This window comes from Homarus americanus, unplaced genomic scaffold, assembly GCF_018991925.1.
Source record: "Homarus americanus isolate GMGI-L3 unplaced genomic scaffold, GMGI_Hamer_2.0 scaffold30108, whole genome shotgun sequence".
Classification (NCBI taxonomy): Eukaryota; Metazoa; Arthropoda; class Malacostraca; order Decapoda; family Nephropidae; genus Homarus; species Homarus americanus.
Window position 1 is genome coordinate 10,592,866 of NW_024748109.1, and position 16,584 is coordinate 10,609,449.

At 36.1% G+C, this 16,584-nt stretch overlaps 1 protein-coding gene across 1 annotated transcript in view; it reads left to right on the forward strand.

Annotated features, from left to right (window-relative positions):
* Nucleotides 1–12,914, forward strand: part of LOC121880004 (ATP-dependent RNA helicase DDX54-like) — a 157,859-nt gene extending 144,945 nt beyond the window's left edge. Inside the window, exon 17 of the mRNA XM_042386900.1 lies at nucleotides 11,672–12,914. Within this exon, the coding sequence (XP_042242834.1) occupies nucleotides 11,672–11,907 (236 nt within the window). The 3' untranslated portion in view covers nucleotides 11,908–12,914. The remainder of the gene's footprint in view (nucleotides 1–11,671) is intronic.
* The last annotated feature ends 3,670 nt before the right edge of the window (nucleotides 12,915–16,584 follow it).

Below are 16,584 nucleotides of genomic sequence, written 5' to 3' on the forward strand. Positions count from 1 at the left end.
GAAATCAGTCAAAAACTGGCAGAGAGCTGTCAATTTGAGTGTTGGAAGAGTTCATTTTGAGATACAGGCCAAAAAAGTTTCTCAATCTTTCTCCCTTGTGTAAGTACTCATTCTGAGTCGATTTTACATGTAATATCTTGTTTTTTGGTGTATTTTTACACCTCCGACTAAACTCCAATTATATTCTTTACGTGAGGTAGAGGGGAGGGGTGGCAGGCTGGGGCTGGACTGCCTCAGTTGTCCCTTGAGACGGCTGTTACCGTCATTAGTTTTTGCAAATGTTTTCTTCTTTCATCCTCCTGGATTTTGCAATGTTCTTGGCACGTGCTTCCTTTAGTTGTCTTTTATGTTTTGAATCACATGCTATCCTGACATTCGAGGAGAGAAACCTGGTACAGCAGTACAAGTGAGGTAAGATGTGCAGTGCAGCAGAGTACACACCTCTCCTTGACAAGGTCCAGGACCAACTGATGACACATGTTTTTACCTCCCTATACTTGCCAGAGAGGAAGAGAGTTGCCTGAAATGAATTTCTAAAGTCTTTTTTGTGTTATTTATTCCATATTTTGGGGGGAAATATTTAACCACAATCATTCATATGTCTACACAAGGGGAAGTAGGAAGGTTTGGGGAGGGTGGGGAACCATACATAACTGCATAAATATTACGATTATTGCCATAAAACTCCTTCCACTTACGGCTATAGGCAACACCCTTGCCCGGGATTTTTTTCATATTTTATGATTTTTTTTCTCATTTCATCTATCTAAGCCGGACGCTCCCCTTAAGGTGAAACCATATGTCTCAAACCCTAGACCAGTGGTTCTCAACCTTTTTTCACTTCATTCCCCCTTGAGGAACTCTCAAAATCCTCATGGCCCCCCTTCAGTTTTTTTACCAAACCCCCCACAAATAATTATGAAAAATAAACTGTTCTGATTAGATGAAGAGAATCTCCTTTTTTATTTTTTTATTTTTTTGTTGTTGACAAACATCATTATTCTATATTTTGACAAACTAACATAATTTACACAACTAACTTGCCACTAGACTCGAGTGACTAGACTAGCCTCACAACAAACTTGAATTTGGTTGGGAAAAGTTCCTATGACCTATGCTTATTTTGTCACAGCTTAATGGGAAGAGTGACATTGTTTCCTTTCAGTCAGGTGATTGATTCGAGGTTGTCACTGACAAAGTACATCTCATGTCCAGGTTCACATTCAGTGGGTTCCAGTTTTTACTCTTTATATGTAGAAGGGTGGAGAAACCAGACTTGCATAAATAGGTAGAAGAAAATGGCAAGAGGACTCAAAGTGTGATCTCGCTAACTTTTGAATAAGACTGATACATTGAGCACCAGAATACAGTCAGCGATTTTTCTTCATAGAGGTCTTTGGCAGCAGAATTGTTCTTGAGGTCAAGGAATTTGTCTTGAACATCATTGGGAATGGTAGCAATATCAAGAGTTCCAGAGAAAGGATTCCTCACCAATTTCCCTTCTTCCTCCTCGAATTCTGGGAAGTACCTTTTGAGGTCGCTTTCCAAGGATTTCAGGTGCTATGTGATTTCAGTGTTGAGTGATGGGTCAAGTATATGATCTTCAATTTCATCAAGAAGAGTTGAAAGATTTTCAAACATGGCAGCATTTCCTGCATTGACTTTCCTTAGCTAATTCTGGAGCTTGGCAAGAAATGTACGAAGGTAATCCATGAAGGGAAACACTTTTCTTTCCTTGCCTTGTAGCTTGAGATTCAGCCTGTTTAGCTGCTCATATATATCTGCTAGGTAGGCAAGACGTGGCTCCCACAACACCTCACCTTGCACTTCCAGGAATAACTTAAGGTCTCCCCGAAGTTCAAACATTCGATTCACAACATTACCCTTGGAAAGCCAGAACACTTTGGAGTAAAAGGGGAGGGCTTTATACTCTGAATCCATGTCTCTACAAAGGTTCAGGAAAAGGCGAGAGTTCAGATATCCTGCTTTCACAAAGTTGACACATTTGACCAGTGCTCCAGGATCTTGCAAAGTGCATCAGGGAGGGTTTTCAACACCAGTGCAAAACAATGGATCATACAATGAACCCCCTTGGCATTTGGAGCCACTTCCTTGACATGCTTCTGGGACCCCAATTTCGATCCCAGCATTGCCGGAGCCCCATCCATACAAACTCCGCAACAGTTTTTCCAGGTGATCCTGCAAGCTGTGAAGAAAGACGACATCTTTTCCATCACACCTACAGCTGTTGTGGTGATCTCAAGCTGTGTAGAAAACAGATATTCATATCTGATGTAACACGAGAAAACATACCTAACAAAGACGAGCAACTGTGCACAAGAACTAACACCTATGACTCGCCCAGCTGTATCATGAACATACCAGTTGGAGACGATTTCTTCCTTAATGTCATCCGACATTTCACTAATTCGCCGTTTCACAGTTTCGTTTGACAAGGAAATCTGCTGGATCTTACATTCACTTGCCTTTCCAAGAACCCGCTTGATCATATTTAAAGTACATGGCACAATTAAAGTATCGCCGATTGTGTGGGCCTTTTTCTGCTTTGCTATTTCAAGGGAAACCTCATATAATGCCTCAACTACACTCAAGGACTATTGTTGGAAAGCACCACTCTCATCCAGTTTCTGTTTTCCCAAACTGTTCATGGCACTTGAAGAAATTACCCACATTTTCTTGAAACATTACTACTTATAAAAGCCCACCATGGCCCCCAGGTTGAGATGTTCCTGCAGCATGTCTTGACTGTGGAAAGGCCCATGAGGGTCTGAGGTTCAGAAATGTCCAGGTCCAGTCTGCTGTTCTCACTGTAGTGAGGCACACCCAGCCTCTTCTAGTGAATGTGACCATTTCCAAATCGAGAAAGAGACACTAAAGATCTACACAAGAGACAAAGTGAACTTTGGTGAAGCCAAAAACACAGCCCTGAAATATATATCAAGTCATGGGAATACCTACGCACAGGGTCTATCCCGACACAAGGCTCGGCAAACTGTTGCTGCGCCACTGCCCCGAGAATCATCAGTAAGTTTTTTAATTCAGCTCCCTCACCTGACTCTATGTCACCTATTTTCATTCCTCAGGCTTCTCTCATAGTGGCTGAGATCCATATGGATGAGGCAGACACATCTGCTACTCCTCATCTTTCCTCCACCAGCCATCCTGGTACTATAAGAATTTCAACAAAACACCACCTAGGGTCCTCAGCGTCTCTGGAGGTACACAATTCTCTGAACAAGGTATTGATGGTGAATCATCTGACTGTTACAAAGAAAGCGAGACTTCTTTGCTAACTTCAGAACCTAATTCTGAGTCCCAGACACTCCAACAGATGTCAGCTCATGATGGCGCCTCTTCCTCAGAGATGCCGACTGATCCTCTTCCGGAAGTATCTGGTGACAAGACCCCCAGCTAAAATAGAGCTGACAGCTGGGACCTTTGGCACAGGAGTCACTACTACGGAGCCTCCATTTGGGGAGCCATCTCCAAGTGTTAACTCTGGTCTGGGTCGACTGTGGCCACAAAGCCACAGACACCTCTTTCAATCCTGGGGCAGGACAGACAAGCCCAGCCCTACACAAGCCAACACTCCCCCCCCCACCCCAATAATCATGGCTATCGTAGTCCAATGGAATTGTCGAGGCTCAAGAGCCAATTGGGAGATGCTCCTGCACAAATTTTCCCCTATCTGCATTTGTCTCCAGGAAACAATGTTAGATGCCTATGAACATCCCCCTCCCAGAGGATATTCAGCTTTTTATTCTCCTTATAATCCAGAACAGACGCATCATAGGGGCACAGCCATCTTTGTCTAAGACAACTGGTGCCCTATAGCCCATTAGCCATCACTTCCCCATTGCAGGTCAGCTTGCAGGATTCACCTCCAACATACCTATACTATATGCTCCATTTACCTCCCACCCAGAACACCAATTGCCAGGGAGGATTTGGTTTCATTAATTTATCAGCTTCCTTCTCCTTATCTTATCCTCAGTTATTTTAATGGAAGGCATACTCTGTGAGGCGATACAATACAGTATGCTCTCAATTTAACGGAATCCGATATAACGAATTCTCAATTTAGCAGCTGGCGTTTTTTCCGTTATTTTTCGCTTGATTAAGTGAACTAGTTCACTAAATCAAGATTAATTCTTTGTTCACTTCTGTACATAGAGAGACTGGTGGTGCAGGAGGGATGTAGACCCTGGCCGCTCACCTTCCAAAAAGGCTCATCTCCCACCCCCCACCTCTGCCTTTGTGATTGTTACTGTACTCGACAAAATAATATTTATTTGTTATTAATTAATAAATATGTTAATGTAAAAATTTGAGCTAATTAACACGTCTTTATGCAATTTCACCATAGTTCTCATATAATTTAGGTTCATTTGGTGCCAAATATCGGGAAAATTTTCTCTGAGTTTTTTCGGAAATCAATCCCCAAACCGGATTTTTCCAGAAAATTCCAGCTTTGGGAACGATTTTCCGAGAAATTTTCAATTCTGGTTATCGGAGAGTTCCGGGTTTGAGGGATTCCAGCTAATGGAGATATTACTGTATTATTGTAATTATTATTATTATTATTACTATCATCATTATTATTATCTTGTATTATATTATATTTTTATTTAATATTTTTTATAATTTTTTATTTAGTTTTATTAATTTTTAGTAATTATTATTATTACTATTTTCGCCACCAAGCCCTGATGTGGGTCATTGACCTGTGCCCTGGTGGGCTAAGCCCTATTAAAAAATTAAATACAGTACAGTAGTGCAGAGCCACTCCTCGACTTACGGCCACCCGGATATACGACTGCCCCAGTCATACCAAAAAAATGTCAAATTACGTATTTTCGAGTCCCGACGTTAGTGATTGCACTATGTACTGACAACATTTTCGTTTGTAATTCCCTTTAAAATGGCTGGCATGCTTAAAAGTGAGAGTTTTGTGGTGCTGAAGAGAAAAAGAGACACCCACTTTAGATTTTCTATTTATTATCTTCGCATTTTCGACTTACGACCTGGATTTGGGTCCCTAACCCCGTCGTAAGTCGAGGAATGGCTGTATATACTAGTATATTTTATACTGTACAGTAATACCCCGCTTAACACGGTTTCGCTTAGCGCGATTTCACGTATACGCGGTGCCTCGCCAGAGCCGAACTTTCACTTTCACTTAACGCGGGTTTTTTCCACGTATATGCGCAGAGTGTCCGGCTCGAGAACTATTTTTAGATTCGCCCCACCCGCCACCCGGCCTGACTGCCTGTTTTAGCTCATAAAATTCATACAAATTACCCGGCCAGAACATAATTTACATTGCTGGAATTCTTACAATATGATGATCATTTTGAATATAAACATCATTGATTTTGCATTAGACATACAAATTTTAGATATAATGTTTACTCTGAGTAAATATGTTATTTTTTGTGCAAAATATATGACATTTGTATTCAAAATATTCCTGGTCTTACAAGGAATCCAGCAATGTCAATTATATTATCCTAACTTTAGTTTGAGGTATTATTTATTACTAAAAAGGTAAATATTCTGGTTTTCCCACACATCTGGTAGGGAGGGTTGGTGGGGGGTGGGGGGGAGGGAGGGACCGACCGACCATCTGTTACCGTGTGAAGAATATTTTTTTTTTTTTATTAACTGAAGATATTTGTTTTAGCTCATAAAATTCATACAAATTACCCGGTCAGAATATAATTTACATTGCTGGAATTCTTATAATTTGATGATCATTTTGAATATAAACATCATAGATTTTGCATTAGACATACAAATTTTAGATGTAATGTTTACTCTGAGTAAATATGTTATCTTTTGTGCAAAATATATGACATTTATATTCAAAATATTCCTGGTCTTACAAGGAATCCAGCAATGTCAATTATATTATCCTAACTTTAGTTTGAGGTATTATTTATTAAAATTTAGTGGTTTTCCCCCCAAAATTTCTCAGAGGGAAGAGCCAGCAGTGTAGTGTGAGAAGAGGGGGAGGGAGTGAGTCCATTATTTGAATGGACATTAACTTGGCGACTGTATTTCTCTATTTCTCTTAAGTATTAATTGTGTGCATGTACCATCATAAAATTAAGATGTTATTTTTACTAGAACATAGGTATTGTGTCGGAAAAAGTGGAGTTTGGGGGTCGGGCCAGTTTCTATTGGAATTAATCCCATATGTTCTGTTGTTCACTTAGCGCGGTTTTCACTTAACACGGTACCCTGTGGGTTTTATTGACCGCGTTAAGCGGGGTACTACTGTATATATATATATATATATATATATATATATATATATATATATATATATATATATATATATATATATATATATATATATATATATATATATATATATATATATATATATATATATATATATATATATATATATATATATATATATACCCGTGTATAGCACGAGTTCTTAAGACCAAATTTTTTGGCAAAAAGTTGGGGGTCGACCTCTATACGGGTAATAGTTTCGTTAGGTTGAAAAATATTTACCAGTAACTACCAGTAAACAATGGAAACGACGCACCAACCACCACCAGCTGTGAGTGTCGGTACAGTTGCCAGGGCAGATCTCTTGCGTCATCATAGCAAGCCCAAAGTAGCCAAATGCATGGTATGGTATGCACAGGACGATGTAAAACATAAAGTATTCATTTTTTAAAGTTTATTTATAGATACTGTACATAAATTTTTGTTCATTACATTTGAAACATCAATCTTTGTTAATTAAATTTGAAACAAAAGAAAACTACGATACCGTATTTCTAAATACCGGGTATTTTCATTAAAATATTACATCACAAGTATATTTTACCTTAACTGTGACTGAATGAATATATTCTCAGAAATAAATTTGGAAATGTAATATTTTTGATGAAATGACATACGTATTACAGTGGAAAGTGGGATAAAATCATGACGAATACAATGACTTTCGCTTTTTTCGTTGTTCAAAAGATTTTACTGTGGAACAAACCTGTACTGTACATGTACATTACTAAATGATTACGGTACTTAAATTGTTATGTCTATTGCAAATATAGATTGTTTATGCAGGTATTCAAATAAATCACTATCTCACAAGAATCCCAGCAATGTAAGTTATATTCACCCAGGTTGTTTGGGTGGCAAATTATGAGAAGAGCTTAGTCACTCTTAAGTAATGATAAATAAACAGTAGGCCTTCAGCGCCAACTGTCACATCTTATCTCAAATAAATAAACAAACACTACACTCTGTCACCTCACCTCCCCCCCCCCATGCTCGCTGGCTACCTGCCTCCTTGTGTTACCAGACAAAAGATTGGTGATAACTTTATTCTTTAAGGTGTTTATTTTATAAAATATCTCAGACTAAAGTTAGGAGATTATACGTAATTTGCATTACTGGAATCCTTGCAAGACAGCCAATAATTTGAATATAAACGTCATATATTTTGCTCAAGAGATAAAAATTGTTGTACATTAGTGTACAGTACTGGTTTTCAGTTAAAAACACTATTGTATTACAATAATATTCCCTCCTAATTGACTTGAATAAATACTTGAATGGAAATATACAATATTTTTTTTAAACTACCCGTGTTTCAGTGTAAAGTGTCATAATAATAAATGGTAAACAATTTGCCTTCGGCACTCTGTGTTTCAGGCACGGCGAACCTCAGTTTATAGGACGTAGAGTGTTTTTACTGAAGGTTTTGTTGTTCCAATACCCTCAAAAATTTGGGTCGACCTATAAACAAGGAATATCATAAATTAACGATTTTTTGGTCAAAAAATCAGGGTCAACCTACAATGCTGATGTCAACACAAGCGTGGTTTCAGCAAGACTGACTGAGTGAGGAAGCAAAGCGCTATGCGTGTGTGTGTGTATGAGGTAGCGGGAGCGGGCGGTGTCCAGTGTTCGATGCCGCACGCGATTTGAATGTACTTCAGTTACTTCAATGTACAGAATACTCCTCCGGCGGGGCAATCCACGTATTTGCGAATCCATGTATGCTAAACCCGGGTATGTGAAGGGCCGACTGTACTGGTATATTTTATATATACTCTATGTATATACTGGTATATTTTATATATATATCTATACAGTGGTCCCTCAGTTAACAAACGGTTCGGTTAAGAATTACCTTCCATAAGAATCTTCAATTTGGTTAACGAAAAAAAATTTGATTAACGAAATCCTTACGAACATCACGTTTTGTTGTGAGCATCAGCTGATGGGCTAGTCTGCCAATTCAGTAATCTATTCTATGTTTACATTCGTTTCCAGTGGAGTAAATATCAGGAAAATATATGTAACTTTATTCATTTGTTGAAACTCATTTACATGCACACACTGTCCTAAGGGCAAAGCTGTACTGTACATGTAATCAAAATAATGTACAAAATGATTACTAAAATTTCAGTCTAGTGTAAACTATTACATGTTTACATTCAACTTAATCACTATCTTATAAGAATTCCAGCAATGTAAATTATATTCTCCCCGGTCACTTTTCTATGAAATTTTATAAGCAAAAAACAAAAACTTAATCTAAAGGACATAAATAAAAAAATAAATACTTCACTAGACCTTGGCGCTAACTGTCAAACATGTCACTGTCACTCATCCCTCCACTCATCCCTCCTCCTCCCTCCTCCCTCCCTCCCTCCCTCCCCCCCTCCCAGCAAGGGTTTGGTGGTTATACAGTAGGCTTAAAGTTTTTATCTTATATAATATCACAGACTAAAGTTAGGAGAATATAATTTGCATTGCTGGAATCCTTGCAAGACAGTGAATAATTTGAATACAGTGGTCCCTCGGTTAACAAGCACAATCCGTTCCAGCAGGTTGCTCATTAACCGAAAAACTTGTTAACCGAAACCATTGTTTCAATGGGTTTTTGGGTAACTGGTTCCAGCTCACCAAAAATTGCCTAAATTCAACAAAAAAGGTAGAAAAGTACACTTACTTTGAGGTGTGTATGTAGAAGACTCCTGGATGATGATGATGATGGTGATGGGAATTTGAAAGGGGGTGGAGGAGAAGGGAGAAGAGAAGGCACTGGGGTGGAAGAGAAGTCACCCCATGGCACCATTTCACCCATAAAATTTTAGTTCTCTTGGTGTAATTCAAGATCATTTTCTTTAAATGAACACTGCGCTGCATTTTATATTGTCAATATGTAAAACAAATTTCAAAATGACTAATAATTTGCTTGCAAACACAGAAAAAGCGTTTAGTTGAATAGAGTCTGAAGCAAGATGTTACCTCCACTGAAAAGATAGAGAGACTGGCACCTGTTTGGTGTGTTGACAGGCTGGATGGCACGCATGAAACTAGTTTCCTTACCTTCAATTATGTTCAATAATTGTTAAAATGACTAAAAAATTTAATATTAAACTTTTCAAATTATTGATTAGTATAAAATTCTTGATATTCCTAAAATAGTAAGGAATTTAAGCCCTTACTGTATTGGCGGACTAATACTACAGCTGGTGGATCGCCAAATGCAAGCAAAAACATGTTAAGGTCGGCTCGTAAAAAACTCGGTTAATCTAGGGATTGCTCGTTAACCGAAGTTAAGAATCTTATGGAAGGTAAATCGTTAACCGAGGGAGCACTGTATAAACATCATATATTTTGCACAAGAGATAAAAATTTTAGTACATTAGTGTACAGTACTGTAGTACTGTACATTTTATAATGTAAAGTTTTTAAACTGTATTTTTGGGTAGATTTACATAAATTTCTTCTTTTATTTTCATTCATTTACATGCACACACCATACTACAAAGAAACGTAAAAGAAATAAATGACCTAAGTGCAAACCTGTACTGTACATGTACTAAATGATTACGGTACTAAAATTTGTATGTCTAGTGCAAATTATAGCTTGTTTATATTAAAATTAATCACTATTTTACAAGAATCCCAGCATTTTAAAATGAGAGAAGCTTAGTCACTTAAGGACTGTTAAATAAACGCACATGAGACCTTCGGCTCCAACTGTCAAACATATCACCTCACATCCTGCTCGCTCACTCCTCCCTCCCTCTCCCCCAGCCAGGGTTTTAGGCTTACAGTTTTTATCTTATATAATATCTCGGACTAAAGTTAGGAGAATATAATTTGCATTGCTGGAATCCTTGCAAGACAGCGAATAATTTAAATATAAACGTCATATATTTTGCACAAGAGATAAAAATTAATCACCTGTATCACATTACAGTAAAGATTTAAGAGTAAGAGTGCATATGTACGTGTATATATATTTAGTGATTTAAGGGCGATTTAGGGGAATTTTCAGTGTTTCTGACTTTATGCGTTTTTGGCTTTACTTTGTATGTACTTTTCTGTGAGCTGGAATCAATATCCCATTGAAATAATGGATTCGGTTAACGAACAACTCTGTGGAACGAATTGTGTTCGTTAACCGAGGGACCACTGTACGGGTACTCCTCGACTTACAACCACCCAGACATACGACCGCCGCAGTCGTACCAAAATTTTTTCAAATACGTATTTTCGAGTCCCGACGTTAGTGATTACGCTGTGTACTGACAAAATTTTTGTTTGTAGTTTCCTTTAAAATGGCTGGCAAGCTTAAAAGTGAGAGTTTTGTGGTGCTGAGAAGAAACAGAGACACCCATTTTAGATTTTCTATGTATTATTTTCGCATTTTCGACTTACGACCTGGATTTGGGTCCCTAACCCCGTCGTAAGTCGGGGACTGCCTGTATTTATCACCACTTATTACAGTAAATACTATTGTAGTGTATTTATCATCACTTAATAATTATTGTAGTTTACAGTATAATGTACAGTATCTGCATATACCCTGGTTTATTCATTAATCAGTTCTCTAAGTGTACATGTCGCCAAATTGAACCATCATTTATTACTCAAAGGTAATAAATAATGTTGTTTGGAAGGTATTTTCATATCAAATACTATACAGTGTGTTTTAGTGACCCCCGTTGTAAGCTTATTTGCTTAAAGCTCTCATACAAATGCATCCTGAGTGAACACCTTCCATTATAGCTTATCCTTTTATTTTTAAGTCATATTACAAATTACATATTGTATTTTTTCCTTATTGAAGATGTTATGTTAATCGTGAAGAACCATAAACCATAAGAGGCCAATCATATCAGAATATAATGCTGAATCAATAAATAAGGCTGACGAATATAGCAACACCCGATCAGCTCCAGCCTGCTTACATACTCAGTGTTCTCGGTAGGCCTAAAGCCTATAGAAAATGTGATTAGACCACTGTACAGTATTCATTGAGTTAGTGTTTTCATTGCATAATTTTTATACCCCCCACACACACACACACACACACACTCTTTTTTTTTGTGACCAGAGCACCTAAGAGAGTCCCCAAAAATTTAATTCTGATATATTAAAGCCCAGTTTATCAAGGTTTTACGCTAAGATTGCATCTAACACAGCCAGATTCCTTCACTACACAAGTTGATGTTGTCCATATATAGGACAATCATGTACAGTATTAATTTTTAATGTACCTGTATACTGTTAGTACATAATAATTTATTTTTTTAAGGAATTTTATACTTTTATTATGTGTGAACTAATGCTTTCCTCATAATTCTTCAATCCACAGCTGTCAACAGAAAATCACAAGGAAAGAAACATCCTCTCCTCAAAGGCAAGGAAGGACCCAAGACCAAACATCCACCCAGAAGAGAACTAAGAACTGAAGATGAAATTGTCAAAGAAACAAAAAGAATAGAAAATGAACGCAAGAAGCATATGGAAAATATGTTAAAAAAAAGGGCCAAAAAGGGAAAAAATAGAAAAAATCGTGGCGGCCGTAACAAGAAAAATAGCAGGAAATAATTTGAGGAATGTAAATCTGCACCGCAACATATGATGTACAGTCAACCCTCAATCAGCTCGCGGGTTTTGTTAATGAAAACTCTGTGAAGACCCAAAACCGCGATGTTCGCCTAAGGGAAGTTAAAATTGAAAAAAAAATTAAGAAAACCCCACTCCATAATGCATTTACTTCCCACTTATGCTCTTTATTTTTCTTATTTTATAGTTTTATATTATATTTTCTTTATTTCTAAGCTACATCATTTATATAGAGTAGAATAATTGTCAAAGAAGTCTGTTTTTTGAGACATGCGAAGAGAGTCAGCTGGCTAACATGCCAGTCAGCTGTGGCCTGCAAGATGGTAATGCATGCTGTCATTGTTATATATAATGAAACTATAAGCGGTGTGGTTAAATCATTTCAATACTCTAAAGAACTTAGAAATGAAGAAAATATAATATAAAAATTATGTAGAGCATGGGTGTGTATTCTGTGTGGAAGCAGTGGGCAGTTTGTCAATTGCTTATCTGGCGACTCGGCTGGTTAGGCCTAATTCAGTATAAAGGCGCACCACACAACCACCTCTACTGTAAGCTTACTTTATCCCCCTTGCCACTGATTGCCATGTTGATTTCAGCAGAGAATATTTAAGAAAAATAATAAAAGCAAAATTTATACAAAATGGTAATTGTACATGAAAGTTGTGGAAAAATCATTTCAATACCTTAATGTGACTTAGAAATAAATAAAATACAGTATAATATAAAACTATAAAATAACCATATGAAGAGCATGTGTGTGTATTCTGCGTCTCTAAGATGCAGTGGAACTCTCCCGCGCCACCAAAGAGACCCCTTGCGGCCAGTAGCGCAAGTTGTTGAACACATGTACATAACCTCCCTTGCTCCCCATGCAATCCGTGGAGGAGCGAAGGCCACATAGTTTAAGGGTTTACTGTACACATAAATATGTTTTAATAAAATAGATGATTCAAATGACTTATTAAATAAAAAATTTATAATGGTTAGTTTTCTGTATTTTCTTATGTAGAATTATTAAGTACCCATTACTTCTTTGCCATTACTCTACAATGCAGTATAGAAATGCTGTATTGTAGACATAAGAACATAAGAATGGAGGAAACTGCAGCAGGCCTATTGGCCCATACTGGGCAGTCCCGTTTACACCCAACCCCTATCGCTCATATATCCATCCAATCTATGTTTAAAGCTATGCAGCTTATTCGAGTTAATGATGATGATTGGTAACTTGTTCCAAACCAATATTTACTTATGTCGCACCTAAATATAAATTTGTTTAATTTAAAACCATTGCTACGAGTTCACTCATGGTTGGATAGTTTGAGTACCTTGGTTATATCACCTTTGTTTAGCCCTGCCTTCCATTTATACACCTCGATCATATCGCCCCTCACTCTACGTCTCTCGAGGGAGTGCAAATTAAGATGCTTTAACCTGTCCCTGTACTCAAGGTTCCTAATGCTCGGGATTAATCTTGTCATTCTCCTCTGAATTTTTTCTAGGGATTCTATATCTATTCTGTAGTACGGTGACCAGAACTGAACTGCGTAATCCAAGTGAGGTCTCACAAACTCAAGATATAGTTTTCGGATAACCTCATTAGTCTTGTAACTAACACTCCTTTGATTGAACCAAATAACAAAGAACTATAGTTCATTTTTTATTGATATCCAAAATAAGTAGTGCCCCTCATACTAGTTTTGGCTTGTGATTGGTTGGACCCAGATGCCTATGAGTAAAAATGTTCACCCACTTGTCCTTCAAGAGTCAAATCGATGGGAAGACAAACATTGCAGCTCCTGGGAGATTAATGTTCAGCCTACCAAGGCTTTCAATCCATACACACGCACACACATAAATATGTATTAATAAAATAGATGTTTCAAATGACTTGTTAAATAAAAATTTTATAATGGTGAATTTTCAGTATTTTCTTATGTAGAATTATTAAGTACCCAGTACTTCTTTGCCATTACTCTACAATGCAGTATAGAAATGCTGTATTGCAGACATAAGACATATATATATAGTGATCCTCGGTTAACGAAATTTCGGTTAACGAATTACCTTCCATAAGATTCTTCACTTTGGTTAACGAGCAATTCCTCGATTAACGAATTCCTTACGAGCGCCCCTCAACATGTTTTTGCTTGCTCACTAGCTGTCGTATTAGTCCGCCAATACAGTAATCGGTTCTAGGGCTTAAATTCCTTACCATTTTAGTAAATATCAAGAAGGTTGCACTATTCAATCATTTTAAATGTTTTATATTAATTTTTTTAGTCATTTTAACAATTATTGAACATACAGGAAACTAGTTTTATGCGCGCCAAACAGACACTCAACACACCAAGCTTGGTGTCAGTTTGTTTACAGGTTCAGAGGAAGGAACATCTTGTTTGAGACTCTTCAACATAAACGCTTTTTTTCTGTGTTTCCAGTCAAATTATTGGTCATTTTTAAATATATTTTACATATTGATAATATATAGTGCAGTGCAGTGTTGATTTAAAGAAAATAAAAATGAATTACACCAAGTGAACTAAAATTTTATGGGTGAAATGGTGGCATGGGGTGACTTCTCTTCCACTCCAATGCCTTATCTTCTCCCTTCTCCTCCACTCCCATTATCATCATCATCATCAACCAGGAGCCTTCTAAATGCATACCTCAAAGTAAGTGTACTTTACTACATTTATTTTTCGTTTGTATGTAATTTTCGGTGAGCTGGAACCAATTACCCAAAAACTCATTGAAACAATGGTTTCGGTTAATTAGCAACCTTCTGGAACGAATTGTGCTCGTTAACCGAGGGACCACTGTGTGTGTGTGTGTGTGTGTATATATATATATATATATATATATATATATATATATATATATATATATATATATATATATATATATATATATATATATATATATATATATATATATATATATATATATGTGGTATATATATATATATATATATATATATATATATATATATATATATATATATATATATATATATATACCATACAGTATATATATATATATATATATATATATATATATATATATATATATATATATATATATATATATATATATATATATATATATATATATATATATATATATATATATATATATATATATATATATATATATATATATATATATATATATATATATATATATATATATATATATATATATATATATATATATATAACTGCACACATAAACTGTATTACTGGATCCAGTAACCAGAAATATCCTACTTAACCATTTGTGGACTAGGCAAACAGTAGCAGAAGTACTGTACGTATATGTAGCCTACAATACAGTACATACAGAGTAGGCAAAATGTTACAGTTAGGTTTAAGCAAATGGTACGACTTGGCAGCTCGATGGTCATAAGTGGACTCGGACTTCGTTTGTTTATATTACAATGTTTTTATTTAATTTTTACACTAGGTTGGTTTCAATAAGGTTGTAACAGATGTCTACTAATTGTAAACAAATATAATTATATTCATAAAACCCCATTATTATCCTGACAAGAAAAAAGTAAGCAAACTAATTTAACAGATGATTATGCCACTCACTACTCAGTGACTGTTATGACACAACATGTGTAACTTGATAGTGAAATTTTGTCTCTATTTATTGGTTTTGGTGTATCACTACACAAAATGGAAAAATCTCTTGATTTAAAATGATTATACAATAGATTTCATGAATATAAAATTTATTAGTGAATGTTTTGTCATCATACAGTATTTGAAAAATCTTGAAAATTTCTCTCGAAGGTAGAATTTTTATAATAATAAACTATTCATTGTTATTTAAGATCATGAAAAATTTCCAAATGTTAGTATATTTGTTTAAATAATTAAAAAATATATATTAATGAATTGGCAGCTCAACATAACGAGGGCTGCCACAAGATTCAAAGATAATTTTTTTTTGTAAGCAAATATACGAACATTTGGAAATTTCTTGTGATCTTAAATAACAATGAATAGTTTATCATTATAAAAATTCTACCTTTGGATAGTTTAATATTCATCCTAACAGTAATACAGCCAAAAATAAATCCACCAATCACAATCACCTTTACATACAACCTTACTTTACCAAGCATTGCCAGGTAAAATTGCCAGTACAAGGCTCAAGGTGGGGTCGCTGGAAACCCTTGGCTTTCGTTTCATGACTTTATAAATGTTCTTTGGCTTCCTCCCTTTAAATGGGTGGCTTCAGCTTCAGCTTTGTGGCTTTCCAACGGCTTTGGATTTGAAGACAGGATTGGCTTCGGCCCCATGTCTGACTCCAGTCCTCAGTTTTTCAGAGTTTTTGTTGATACTTTTTTTCTAAAATAGAAAAATAAAATTATATATATACAAGTTAAGCATCATTACATCTTTCAAATACACTTTTCTCAAGAGTGACATAAGAATGCCCTCACCCATTTTCACCATTCATATTAATACTGAAGTAAAGAAAACAACTGGTAAAGTTGTAGCGTTGCGTATGTGGCCAGTTGTCAAATTTATCTTTGTCTATTTTCTCTTTGTTAAGCTCACATACATACGTATATGTAGGACATCTCGCACTAAGGATGGAGGTGAGAAAGGAAACTCACAATGGCATTTTCTATATATATAT